The 13,826-nt window shown below is 37.4% G+C and overlaps 1 protein-coding gene across 1 annotated transcript; it reads left to right on the top strand.

Annotated features, from left to right (window-relative positions):
• The first annotated feature begins 424 nt into the window (after positions 1–424).
• mnx1 (motor neuron and pancreas homeobox 1) lies at positions 425–6,054 on the top strand. The gene is made up of 3 exons (XM_027155706.2): positions 425–1,056; positions 3,585–3,748; positions 4,330–6,054. The coding sequence occupies exons 1-3, from the start codon at positions 666–668 to the stop codon at positions 4,594–4,596; spliced, it is 822 nt and encodes a 273-aa protein (XP_027011507.1). The 5' UTR covers positions 425–665; the 3' UTR covers positions 4,597–6,054.
• Positions 6,055–13,826: the final 7,772 nt, after the last annotated feature.

The following is a 13,826-nucleotide window of genomic DNA, read 5'->3' as shown; positions in this document are numbered from 1 at the left end:
ATGCAATAACATTTAATTTATTTTAAAAGATTCCGAGGAAATAATTCAAGGTGAAATAAATTCTGTAGAAATACAGCATTGGCTGCATAAAAACATATCTATAATAAAATGTTGCCAGATTAAACAAAATTTCTGTCACAATACTTGTCGTGAGAATGTGAAGAACATTTCTTGCTGGGTTTTTTTTTTTTTTTTTTTTTTTGGAAGACAGCGTTTAATTTGTCATTAATAATCTGCAAAACAATTAAAATTAGACAATTTTTCATTTTCCTGAACAAGGTTAATTATTTATTTCTTATAAAGCTTGAAATTCGATTTATTTATTTATTTACACACACACACACACACACACACACACACACACACACACACACACACACACACACACACACACACACACACACACACACACACACACACACTCGCACGTAGAAACCAATCTGGCAACCTTGTAGGTTGTAAGGCTGAACTCACTGGACGTAGGCGTGTCATGAACAACCAATCCGACTTCGCTTCCACAAAGTTGCCTTTATAGCCCAGATTACAACGCTATAAGGCGATGAAGCAGCTCAAATACACCAACACACACATACACACACACCTACACACACACACACACCTACACATGTGAGTCCAGAGGACGGCTGGAAATCCGTGTGGGCCACATGGAGAAATCAAAAAACTTTCGCATCGACGCCATTCTGGCCGTGGAGCCACCGAAAGCTCAGACTTCACCCCTGGCTCTGGTCACCTCACTGTCCAGTTCAACCTCATCCTCTTCATCATCATCCTCGGGAAGAAGAAGTATCACGAGTTCGGACCTCCTGAACCCTCCTTCTGCCATGGTGGGACTCCATCATCCGAGCAGCTCTATTTACCACCCGCACATGTTCTCATACCATCTGGGACAGCCGCCTGTGCTCTCTTACCCATACCCTACTCTTCCTCATCATGATGAACCCCTCAAGCTGCCCCCTGGTTCCCTGCAGCTCGACCACTGGCTAAGGATCTCCACTGCCGGGCTCGCGCTGCCCAAACTTCAAACTGACTTCAATAGTAAGTACCTTTTAATTTTTATTTTTTAAACATTTTAAACACAAACAACACAAGAAATATCATTTTAAAACATCTCAACAGCTGCCGTATTAATATTTTTATATAATCGCTAATAAAAATTAAGGGTTTTTGGTTCATTCTCTAAATAATTAACATCCACCAAATCAGTGGGGGGAAAGGTCATTTTCCACAAAGTACTCATTAATAAATAAATAAAGCTGCCAAAACAATAATATTAGGCAATAAAAGAGAAGATTTATGTTATTTAGGGTTCCTTAAATAATTGACTAAATGATGTTTTCCTTCCAAACGAAAAACAAATCCTGTGGTAATCATTTATATTGGGAAATGATTTTCTTTTGGCTTCTTCCAGTTTCAGAACCAATATTTGTTAAAGAAACATCAACCAAATGGTTATATAGGAAGCTAAAAATTAATTTCGCACAAGAGAACAATTTAACTTCTTTCCGATAAATTTATTACATTATAAAAAGTAAAAGTCGGGAAATATATCTTAGTTTAAAGCAAGAGAACTTTTTTTTTCATTTATTATTTGTATTTCTATAAATAACCTTTGATTTGTTTGTTTTTTAGCTTTTTTTCAGTGGTCAAATTTGACCAAGAATAAATTAGATACAGAATTTAATAGCAGTATTTTTTCAAACTTCTGACACTGAAGATACAAATATATAGCTAATTTAATTGCGTTTACATGTTTAAAAATGCTTTTTTCCCTACTGTATATACTGCACATGCTGTTCCGTGTATATGCGGATAATTATGAGTTACATTTTGCGTCAAATTTTAGACCCAGTCTATAATCTAATTTTTTTTTTTAGTTTGGTAAATTAATAATTATTTTAGTTAGATTGCAGTGTTTTCCCGCCATCTGCCTCCCCTTTTCTTTCAGACAGTGGTTAAAATGGACAGATAATGGACAGAGGGGGAAAAAAGTATCGGTCCGGTGAGAAAACCACAAACCGGCCCAAGTGTTTACACACCGAACACAAGTGTGTCTCTGTGTCGGGTTTACTAAGAGCCGGCCGCGAATGGCCTCCAGTTAACACACACACACACACACACACACACACACACACACACACACACACACACACACACACACACACACACACACACACACACACACACACACACCATCTAGGGTGCGGATGTTAAATCACGATAAACAACAACAACAACAACAACAACAACAACAACAATACTACTACTACTACTACTACTACTACTACTACTACTACTACTACTAATAATAATAATAATAATAATAATAATAACAATAATAATAATTATAATAATAATAATAGCCTTGTTTAATAATACTGTAAACGACTTAATTCAATTTAAACTAATATACATTTTTGTGTGTGTGTGTGTGTGTGTGTGTGTGTGAGAGAGAGAGAGAGAGAGAGAGAGAGAGAGAGTTCCCAATGCTCGTTTTTTATATCCTCACAATACAAATCAAGAGCTTTTACTGTATCAACAAGATGTAAAATAATTCCCTGATGTCGGCAGGTTCAGTTTACCAGCCACTTCTTTTCCTGTTCAGAGTTAAATGATTAAATTGGCGCACCGACATTATCATAATTATCGCTCCATATTCCGCACCGCGTTAACGCAGTATGGAGACTGCAGGGTCCTGGAGGAACCTTATTTCATTTCACTATGTAGTCTATCAGCTGCATATTGTCGAAATGACAATAAAAAAAACCTTATACATGCGAGGAAAATATTTAAAAGGATTTAAAAATGTATTGGTAAATTAAAAAACACGAATAAATGTTAAGACATTTTTTATACTGTCGCTATACGCTTAACAAACAAGCAAACAAAAGGCGCAATTAAAACTATATTCCCAACTTTAAATACTTATTAATGCTAATTAATAATTACTATTATACTATTAGTTAAATGGTTGAATTGAAGCAGTGAATATTACGCAGAGCTATGGATGTGGACACCTACAGTGTCCCTCTCTCCTATAACACTATCATAAGCACAACCTTTAAAGGACGATCCATTTGATCCTTTTTACTATTATAGGAAAATTTTGGGCACTAAAATTACTAGTGGGAAAAAAAGCTTCTACTTTGCTTCTTTTTTTTTTCCATTACATATTATATTACTGACAATTGTACAATTGAGTGTAATCTGTGAAATACTGAGATTTTGGACAAAGCATTGTTGTTATCATGATCAGTATAAGGTACTGCTTACATTTAAATAGGGGCCTAGAAATTGTGGTGAATTTGATCTTGAATGTTAAGCATAAATTCTATTGAGCATTTCTCTTTTTGTTTTTCAAAATTCTTTTGTTTATTTTAAAAATGTAGCTGAAAAAATATCCTAGATTTTTTTTAATTATGATTCAGATTCTCTCTTCTTTGTCTATAGATATGTATAGAGAATAATAAGATATGTTTTCTCTTCTCGTGTGTGTGTGTGTGTGTGTGTGTGTGTGTGTGTGTGTGTGTGTGTGTGTGTGTGTGTGTGTGTGTGTGTGTGTGTAGCTCAGGCTCACCAGTCTACACTGCTGGGGAAATGTCGGAGGCCACGCACCGCCTTCACCAGTCAGCAGCTGCTGGAGCTGGAGCATCAGTTCAAACTCAATAAATATCTCTCCAGACCCAAACGCTTCGAGGTGGCCACAAGTCTCATGCTCACTGAAACCCAGGTATACACCAAATCTTCTACTCTGTGTGTATGTGTGTGTGTGTGTGTGTGTGTGTGTGTGTGTGTGTGTGTGTGTGTGTGTGTGTGTGTGTGTGTGTGTGTGTGTGTGTGTGTATGGGTGTGTGTCCTAAATGCATCAAATCTTGCATAGATCTAAGCTACAGTATCTGCACATCTGTCATTTTTATACAGTAAAATGCATATTAACTGCAACTGCTTTAATAATTCATTTTCAACGTGGTTGCAGTTGCATGTTTTTAATAAGTAACATATTTAGAATATAAGTTTCACAACAAATTAGAGAACATCACAATAACATTGATTTTATGTAATACCCTCTAAGGAAAGAAAGGAAATTGTAAAAAGTGTGTTGGCCATCAAACCTGTTTATGACCAGTGACAAGCATGACAGTAGAGTACATCTGTTCTAATATTAGAATAAAACAGATCATTTGATCATTTTAGAACTTGCTGTTGGCAAATTAATTAATTAATTAAAATGATTGTTTTGATAATAATAATAATAATAATAATAATAATAATAGTTTTGTTTGTTTTTTTCCCTTTTCTTTTCTATTCAAGGTGAAAATCTGGTTTCAGAACAGACGTATGAAGTGGAAGCGCAGCAAAAAAGCTAAAGAACAAGAAGCAGCTCAGGATGCTGCTGAGAAACACAAAGGAACCAAAGAGAAAGAGAAAAGCGAGCAGCCAGACTCGGCTAAAAGCAGCAGCAGACTGAGGGACTTCAGAGACAGTGATGATGACGATGATGAAGCGGACTCGTACATGTGCAATTCCTCTGAGTTCTCCTCAGAGGATGAGAGAGCACACATGAGCCCTCAACCTTGAGACCTTGAATCTTTCCGTATCAGCAAACTTGACCTTAGAGGAACTGTGTGCATGTGTGTTCTCCCATTCCACAGTGGGTACTCCTGCTTTCTGGGGATTTAATGGTAGACTGATGGTATAGATAAAAGAAAATGAGACATGGTCTGAATCTTAACTCATCCCCGTTTTGGACACCTAGTGCACTACATAGGGTGTAGAAGCCGATACTCCATGTCATTCTATATTTTTACCTTTTAAGGTGTATGTTTATAGGTTCAACCTTGAGAACGACTCTGAAAATCTCTATCCTGAAAAGCTCTTTAAAGTTATACTATAGAAGAACCAGTGTTTTCATTCCTGAAGATACTTTTGATTGACTAACATTTAAATACAAGGCTCATTTTGGCAGAAAATTCTCAGAAAATTTATTGTGGTATGAATCATCGAGGTAAAGGTTTCAGAGAACCACAATTGGTTCTTATGGAAATCATCTATTGTATTGATGTTTAAAAATATTTAATACCAAGTTAGGGCACAGAGTCCACCATTTCATACCCTATCAATTGCACTCTGACTCTGTATTGGACATCTAGCGCTCGAGGTAGGATTTAGAAGCTATCACTCCATGTTGTTTACTTGTTTATCTGGCTATGAGATAAATTCCAGGATACACTACATATAGGGTTGTTAGAAATACTCATAAAGGTTCTACCTTTTTATGAAGGTTATCATAAAAGAACCATTTTTTTTGGGTTCCTGGAGATCCTTTTGAAAGGATTTTGGTGGTTTGAATTGTTTATGAGGTGTTTTATGCAATAAATAATGGAAATGGATGAAGTAGTCACGCATGCAAAAAGGAACCAGAAATCTTCCATGACATTGCTCTAAAAAGGCTTCCAATGCTTTCATGGCTCATTTTAAAACTGTAGGTCATGAAGACAACCATTTCATACCCTAACTAGTGCACAGATTCTTTGGAAGCCTTCACTTCATACATACTAATGAGGCATCGGGGAGCAATGTGACACTTATGGCTAGTTATTTTAGGCTAAATCCAAAATGTCTCCCATATGAAGCGTATAACGTACTACAAAGATCTTATGTAGTGCACTTAAGAAAGTGTCGACAGGCATTTGGGATACAACCAGTATGAATCATTTCACCTTTTAATAGATTTGCCAAACAGTCTAAACATAGTAGAGGCTGCAGGAATGGTTATAAAAGCATGTGATTTTATTTAATACCTCAAAATGAGGTAACAGAAATTCATAAAATCATTGTTTTAACTGAATTCATATTTTATCACTAGAACCTAACCTTTTTAAAACATCTGTGTTGTGTTTAAAAGAATCAATATCCATCTCAAGTGTTAATGTGTTGAAATGTGTTTATTTTTCTATATTGTATTTATAAAAAAAAGGCTTTACAATTGCATGTAAGCTAAACAAATGCAAATAAATTGTTCTTTTTTTTTTAAATGAAATCTTCCATCAATGAGGTCTTGTGTTGTTCATCAAACATGGCCTAGACTGGTGCTATGAGGAGTGTGTGTTGTGTGTGACCTGGCTGGGTCATGGGAATCTCTGTATATAGAGCTCACGAATCCGTGCAAATGTGTGGCTGAAACATTTCACACCAGCACAGCAATGCAGGGGTAATAATAAAACCTCTGAACGACTCCTCATCCGTCAGCACACTGCGCAGTTCAGAGCATAAAACATCGGCTATTTATAACGTTAATACGAAACACAAAAATCCTTCCAGAGAGATGAATCAACACCAAGAGGTTAGAACAAATGGACACACCATTGTGGACACACAATTTCTGTTCCAATCTGATGAATCCCAAGATGGCCACTGAATTGGATATAAAGAGCCCCACATATGTCTAGAAATAAAACATATATATACAAATAAAACATTATTTTTAAGTTTGCTCATTATAAACAAGTAACACGTTTGAAACAGAGCAATACACACCATATGGAACATCACATTTAACACTGTAGGAGTCCAAATGAGACTGTATTACATATGAAAAGTCATTATTCTATACTCTATATACAAATAATCACAAATGAATTCTCCATTGCACATAGTTCTAGTAACAGATCTAGTCAACTATTATTTCATATATTACATGGCAAATGAGACTCATACTGGACCTAGTGCACTATGTATAAGAGGCACAAGTATTGATGAGTGATGAGTTCCCAAACAATTCAATAATAAACAAATTCAAAATATGACATAGTGCAGTACAGAGAGTCTGCATGACCACAGTTTTATCCCCAGCTACTTATATTATTCCCATATAAGGAGCTGAATCCCAAGATTCCAAATTGGACCTGGTGCATTTTACAGAATGCACTGTATAGGGTAAAATGCTATTATCTCATCCATCCATCCATCCATCCATCCATATATTCAATCACTCATTTTTCCAGACTCGGGGCCTAACGTGGAGGACATCTTGGATATGGTGCCGACCCATTGCAGGGTTCAATTGCTCCCATTCGCACAGATTGTAGCCAATCAACCTACATGTCTTTAGACTTGGAGACAGGAGTCAAGCCTCCAAACCTAGAGGTGAGAGAAAAACACTAAACCACCATACCTCTGTCCATTATTTAATACTCGTCCTCATCCCATACTGGACATAACTCACTATGTAGGGTGCAGAAAGACTTTATTTTGAATATATCTACAACAATGTAGATGAATTCCAAAAACATTCTATAATGGACATGAAGTGCAACATGTGAAATCCCATTATACAATACCCTACAGTGAATTCTATAGAAGAAGCAGAAACCCAAAATGAGACATACTGTATATTGTTCTACAGAACGTCCGAAAGACCATTAATTTATACCTTATGTATGGACTCTTAAATAAGTCTGACTCGGTACATTACAGTAGACGTTTTAGCATTGTGCAATTAATAAACTGATGCATCATCAAAGATCATAAAAGTAATAAAAATGTATCCATATTTGTGGCTTGTCAATATTCTATTACAGAATATTTTAATAAGCAAAAATGATCTCTTTTTAATCTGTTGTGGGTTATAATATGTTATACTATTGAAATCTTCCATGTAAACAAACCCATCTTGGCTGGAAAAGCTTTGCACCATTTTCTTTAATCTAACCTTGAGGACACGCAGCAGATAAATGATCCTCGATTAAGAGCTCTGGAGGACTTTTTCACTTAAGATGAACGTGAAAAGAAAATGATGAACAGGAAAAGGCAATGGCTCTGCAGTCCTACATGGCTGCTCACTTTAATGGGACTTTCGAGTCAATTTCTCAGCAGAGAGAGCATTTCCTCTTTTATTAATACAAGCTAATAAACCCAGTGATATATCTGCTCTTTTTTTGCCAAGAAGCCCTCCTTAGACTCAATTAGAGCCAATTTAAATATAATCACCACCTTGTGGTTTCAACGATATGCGGCTGGAGAGAAACGATCCGGTCGGACGTTAAGTGCCTCTAATTTTGTCATGAGCTAATTGGAGGAGATTGGTTTATGGCACTCGTCTCCATTGCGCATACAGAGCATGACTTAAGAGCATTGGCTGACTTTGATCCTCAGGCTTACGGGAGGTTTTTCCACACCTGAGTAATCAGCCTGTTGAGTCACTTTCACACTATATTGGTTAAGCATTTTTAAAAGAGTTTCTGCATAGCCATCAGCTTGAATAAAAGCACTCTATGAACTTATCGATTTCACCAACCTAGAACACTGAGATATGTTATCTTAGAGAAGTCTATGTTGCTTCTATATATAAAAAAAGTATGCATGTGATAATATTTGGACCTCAAAAAATATTACTGGCATTATATTGCAAGTATGTATTTCACTTTGAAATAAATTAGTGAAATGAGATGACTATTATTTTATATATATATATATATATATATATATATATATATATATATATATATATATATATATATATATATATATATATATAAAATCACATAGTGTAATATAACAGCGTGGAATAGTATAATATAATAGAGCGTAACATAACAGGGTGTAACGAGTATAAATTATAAGAAAGTAACATAAGGTGTAACATACGAGAATTAAGTAGTTTAAGAGAGTAATATAATAGAGTGTAAGCAAAGTTTAACACAACAAAGGTTAATATAACCTAGTGAAAGAGCATAACATTACCAGACATAACAAATTCTGATAAAACAGAGTGTAACAAAACAAGGCAGAATGTCATAACAGAGAGTAACATTAGGTGTAACATAACAGGGTTGAAAAGTGTAACAGGACAGAGAGCACCAATGTGTAAAATAAAGTGAAAGATATCATAGCGTAACATAAGTGCAATGTAATGTAATAGTTTGAAACAACAAAGTGTTATAAAGTATAACAGCACAGTAATATAGTGCTGTGTAATAAACCAGGGTGAAACCTAGCAGAGTTCAACAAAAGACAACAAGAAGGTAGAATACAACAGGATCAAAACAGAGCATCATGGAATACAAAAGGGAGGAAAACATGCTAACAGATCTAGGTTTAATAATTAAAGCTGAACAACAGGATGGAACATATTAACAACATACTTTTCAAACAGAAAAGGTGCATAATATAATTTTTATACTGTACATAAACTACTAAATCAGTGTTATATGCTTTACGGGTAAAATGAGATGGGATTTCTCAAATTCCACACCTTTCAGATCGAATTGACATTCATTTCACAGATTGCTCAAATAAGCAGAACAATCAGCATTATGCATGTCCCAGCTGGCCTCATGAAGCACTGGTTATTGATCTGAAGCCCAGTTTCTCCACAAAGCACAGGTTTGTCCAGCTGCAGATAAGAGTCCAAAATCACATCAAAGATGTAATCAGAGGAAACATTAACTCAGTGTTCAGTAGGAGAAAAGACAGCAGATGAACGGTAAACGGCTAAATCTGCTTTCAGTTTGCCCAGTTTTGGAAGTGTATGTTTAATCAGTCACGGTTTAGTGATTTTCTTATACCACAATCTGATAGTTACTACAAAAAAAATCCCAACACTGGAAGCCTTCTATTTTACCTATACACATTTAAGGAATTTTTATTGTTGTTGTTGATTACACTGGGTTTTCAAACTCTTTGGGTCTTGAGAAGCTGTAAAATAAACAATCAGCATCCGGAACTGGAGATAAAGGGCCTTATAGGCTCAATAAAGTTCAAACTTTCTGAAAGTTCCTAAAGGATTAATCATGTGCTTATATTGAATATTGACTGTAGCCCGTAGAACCATGTTGGTTAAGTCGACTGCTTTCTTATTTTATCATTTTAAGTCAGAATAATAACAATAATAATAAAAACATGGTTAATTAGTTACAGACATTTGTCATACAACAAACTGTGTTAAATATGTATTAAACTGAAAATGAATCAAAGGATAAATAATTTTGCATATTGGGCAGCCATTAGTGAGCGTTCCTGTTAACTATAATTGTTTTTTTATCCAAAATCCTAAACTATCATGAAAGCCTGTTTTTCTTGTAAATCTGTAGATATTTTTAAAATAATATTTTGTCTTTTAATGATTAATAAATTAAATAACGATATGTCGTCACACCTGAAAGATTTATCCCGCAGCACAGAGCCAGCACTGAAAAAAGAAAAACAATGTACTGGACCCCCGCCCTTTTTTTTTTTTTTTTGGCAAACACTAGACATTGACCAGACAGTGAACTTTTCCTGGGCTCCATCTCTTACCTAAACCATACAGTAAATGAGATTACAACAAGAATTACATAAAGACTCTCATTGTTTGGTTAATATTAGCTCATGATTAGGACTGATGACTGAATTTAGTCATACATACTTTGAGAATTTTGATATTGGTAGAATCTAACAAAATACATCAAAATACTATTTGTATGTACACAATGATCCATTTCCCGCAAGCACACACTCTGATAGTGATCAGTTATCAGCCACATTTCCTTCCTATTACAGGGTCAGAAAGAGGTCACCAACAGATGAAGGTGTGATTCCCTCTGCCACACACACACACACACACACACAGAGTCACGTAGATAAACACATACACAGCCACACAGCACTCATGCTCTTTCTCTCTCTCTCTCTCTCTGGTCACCTGTGTGTATCTTAGTGGGCCAGTCTGCCGTTACTGTGTTTCCGTTCACACACGGTGACAATGTTGGCTTTGTGAGAAATGCGGAAATGTGGCCCATCTGCGCGAGATGGCATACACTCTCTCTGCATGTCAGTGAGAAAAACAAAGACACTGTGATGCTGTGGAAGACACTGTCACTGTGATGCTGTTTGATCTGCTGACACCTCTGATTAGGCTTGATCAATTGAGCAACAACAAAAACATTTACATTTACATTTACATTTACAGCATTTGGCAGACGCCCTTATCCAGAGCGACGTACATAAGTGCTTAAATCTCTAACACTGAATACATTAATGCTGGTTCACTAGGTTACATACTTAAGATACCATGAGTTTAAAACATTTGTTCAAAGTTACAATGAAAAAGTGTCAAAGGTGTTTTGTTTTTGTTTTTTTTGTTTTTTTTTTTGCAAAAGATAAGGAAAGAAGTGCTAGTTGAAGTGCTTCCTGAATAAATAGGTCTTCAACCGCCGCTTGAAAATAGCCAGTGACTCGGCTGTCCGGACCTCTAGGGGAAGTTCATTCCACCACCTTGGTGCCAGTACAGAGAAGAGTCTTGTAGTATACTTGCCTCTTAGCCTGAGAGATGGTGGAACCAGTCGAGCAGTGCTGGTAGATCGGAGGTTGCGGGGTGCAGTGCGAGGAATGATGAGGGCTTTGAGGTAAGAGGGGGCTGGTCCATTTTTGGCTTTGTAGGCCAGCATCAGTGTTTTGAACCGGATGCGTGCAGCTACCGGAAGCCAGTGGAGGGATCGCAGTAGCGGGGTGGTATGCGAGAACTTTGGCAGGTTGAAAACAAGCCGGGCAGCTGCATTTTGGATCATTTGCAGAGGACGGATTGCGTTCATAGGCAGACCTGCCAGCAGTGCATTGCAGTAATCCAGTCTAGAAATGACAAGAGACTGAACAAGTACCTGGGCAGTCTGTGTGGACAAAAATGGCCGAATCCTTCTAATGTTGTAGAGAAGAAACCGACATGAGCGAGTCACATTTGCAACATGAGAGGAAAAGGACAGTTGATTGTCCATGGTTACCCCAAGGTTGCGAGCTGTGGCTGAAGGGGAGATCAGATCGTTGTGCAAGGATATAGCAAGATCGTGACCTGGGGATGAATCACCTGGGATGAACAGCAGTTCAGTTTTGCTAGGATTGAGCTTTAACTGATGAGCAGTCATCCATGATGAAATTTCTGCCAGACATGCTGAGATCCGGGCAGAAGCTGTGGCATCTGAGGGTGGGAAAGAGAAGATAAGTTGTGTATCATCAGCATAGCAGTGGTAAGAGAACCCATGTGATGAAATAACTTCACCAAGAGAGTGAGTATACAAGGAGAAAAGAAGAGGACCAAGTACTGAGCCCTGTGGGACGCCAGTGGAGAGTCTGCGTGGAGCAGATGTCACTCCCCTCCATGTTACTTGATATGAGCGTCCTTCCAGGTAGGAGGCAAACCATTCCCAAGCTGATCCGCAAATCCCCAGACTCTTGAGGGAGGATAAGAGAGTCTTGTGGTTGACCGTATCAAACGCTGCTGAAAGGTCAAGGAGGATAAGGACGGATGATAGTTTGGCTGATCTAGCAGTATGTAGCTTCTCAGAGACATCCAAAAGGGCTGTCTCTGTAGAGTGAGCTGCTTTAAAGCCAGACTGTTTGGGATCTTGGAGGTTGTTCTGTGAGAGATAGACAGACAGTTGATTATAGACAATGCGTTCAAGAATTTTTGAAAGAAATGAGAGAAGTGATACCGGTCTGTAGTTACTGATGTCTGATGGATCCAGAGCAGGTTTCTTTAGGATGGGAATAACCCTTGCTCTCTTGAAAGTAGTTGGTACCTGACCAGATGCTATGGATCTATTGACGATAGTGGAAATGAAGGGCAAGAGGTCTTGTGAGATGGTCTGGAGCATAGTGGTAGGGAGTGGATCCAATGGGCAGGTGGTAGGATTGCAGGACTGGATGAGTTGTAAAGTCTCTTCTGCTGCCACAGTTGAAAAATGTGACAACGAAGGTGTAGGGGAATCCATACTCTGAGATGTAAGTGCAGTCGGGGCTGAAGTGAAGGTCCGGCAGATTTCCTCAATCTTCTCCTGGTAGAAAGAAGCAAAGTCTTCTGCAGTCAGGGAGGATGAAGAAGGTGGAGCCGGGGGGTTGAGCAGAGAAGAGATGATGTTGTGGAATTTCCGAGGGTCATGTGAGGAAGCTTCAAGCTTTTCCTTGTAGAAGGAAGTCTTGGCAGAAGTCACATCTGAGGAGAACTTGACAAGAAGTGTTCTGTAAAAATCAAGATCTGCATCAAGTTGTGATTTCTTCCACTTTCTCTCTGATGATCTTAGCTCTCTTCGATTGTTGCGCAGCACATCTGAAAGCCAAGGAGCAGAAGAAGAAGTTTTCTTGGGTTTAGCGAACATAGGGCAGAGGGAGTCCATAGTTGAGGAAAGAGATGAGAGGAAAGTATCTGTGGCTGAGTCTAAGGGTAGTGAGGAAAAAGACTTAGCATCAGGAAGGGAAGAAAGAGTGCCAGAAACAACAACAACAACAAAAAAAAAAACAGTGAATGCATCAGTGTGTGTGCTTCAGAATGATAGTAAAATAGTTCCCCCATTACTCTAAAAGGTTTCTATGAATTTATTAGCTGATTAATAAATCAGCAGATATCTTGCTTTCAGTAATGTAATTAAGACTGCTACAGAAATAGCAAGATGATCAATTTAGCTTCATACACATGATCGCAAATATAAAAATCTGGATGTAGATCAACAACCATAAAGAACAAGCCAGATATAACAGTACTGAGGAAAATGTCTCTGAGATAACGTCAGGAAGGAACCTTCTAGAAGATACCAGACTTTAAATCTTTACAGCATACAGGTATAGAAGAGAAAAGACAAACAGTACTGAGTGAAGACTGTAAATAAGAGTTCTGCCATAAGCACAGGGCAATCTTTATAGATTTTAGATTCTGGGCATTGCAAGTTTTGTTATTGGAAATGTAAAATAAGCTGTTATATGATGCTAATAGCAGGTATGTTACCACAAGAGGAAGCTTAAATAAGAATCTATAGGGTCACAGCATTTACTCGTATTTATAA

This window comes from Tachysurus fulvidraco, chromosome 1, assembly GCF_022655615.1.
Source record: "Tachysurus fulvidraco isolate hzauxx_2018 chromosome 1, HZAU_PFXX_2.0, whole genome shotgun sequence".
In the NCBI taxonomy this organism is placed as follows: Eukaryota; Metazoa; Chordata; class Actinopteri; order Siluriformes; family Bagridae; genus Tachysurus; species Tachysurus fulvidraco.
The sequence above is the reverse complement of the archived record's forward strand: the minus strand, read 5'-3'. Positions and strand labels throughout refer to the sequence as shown.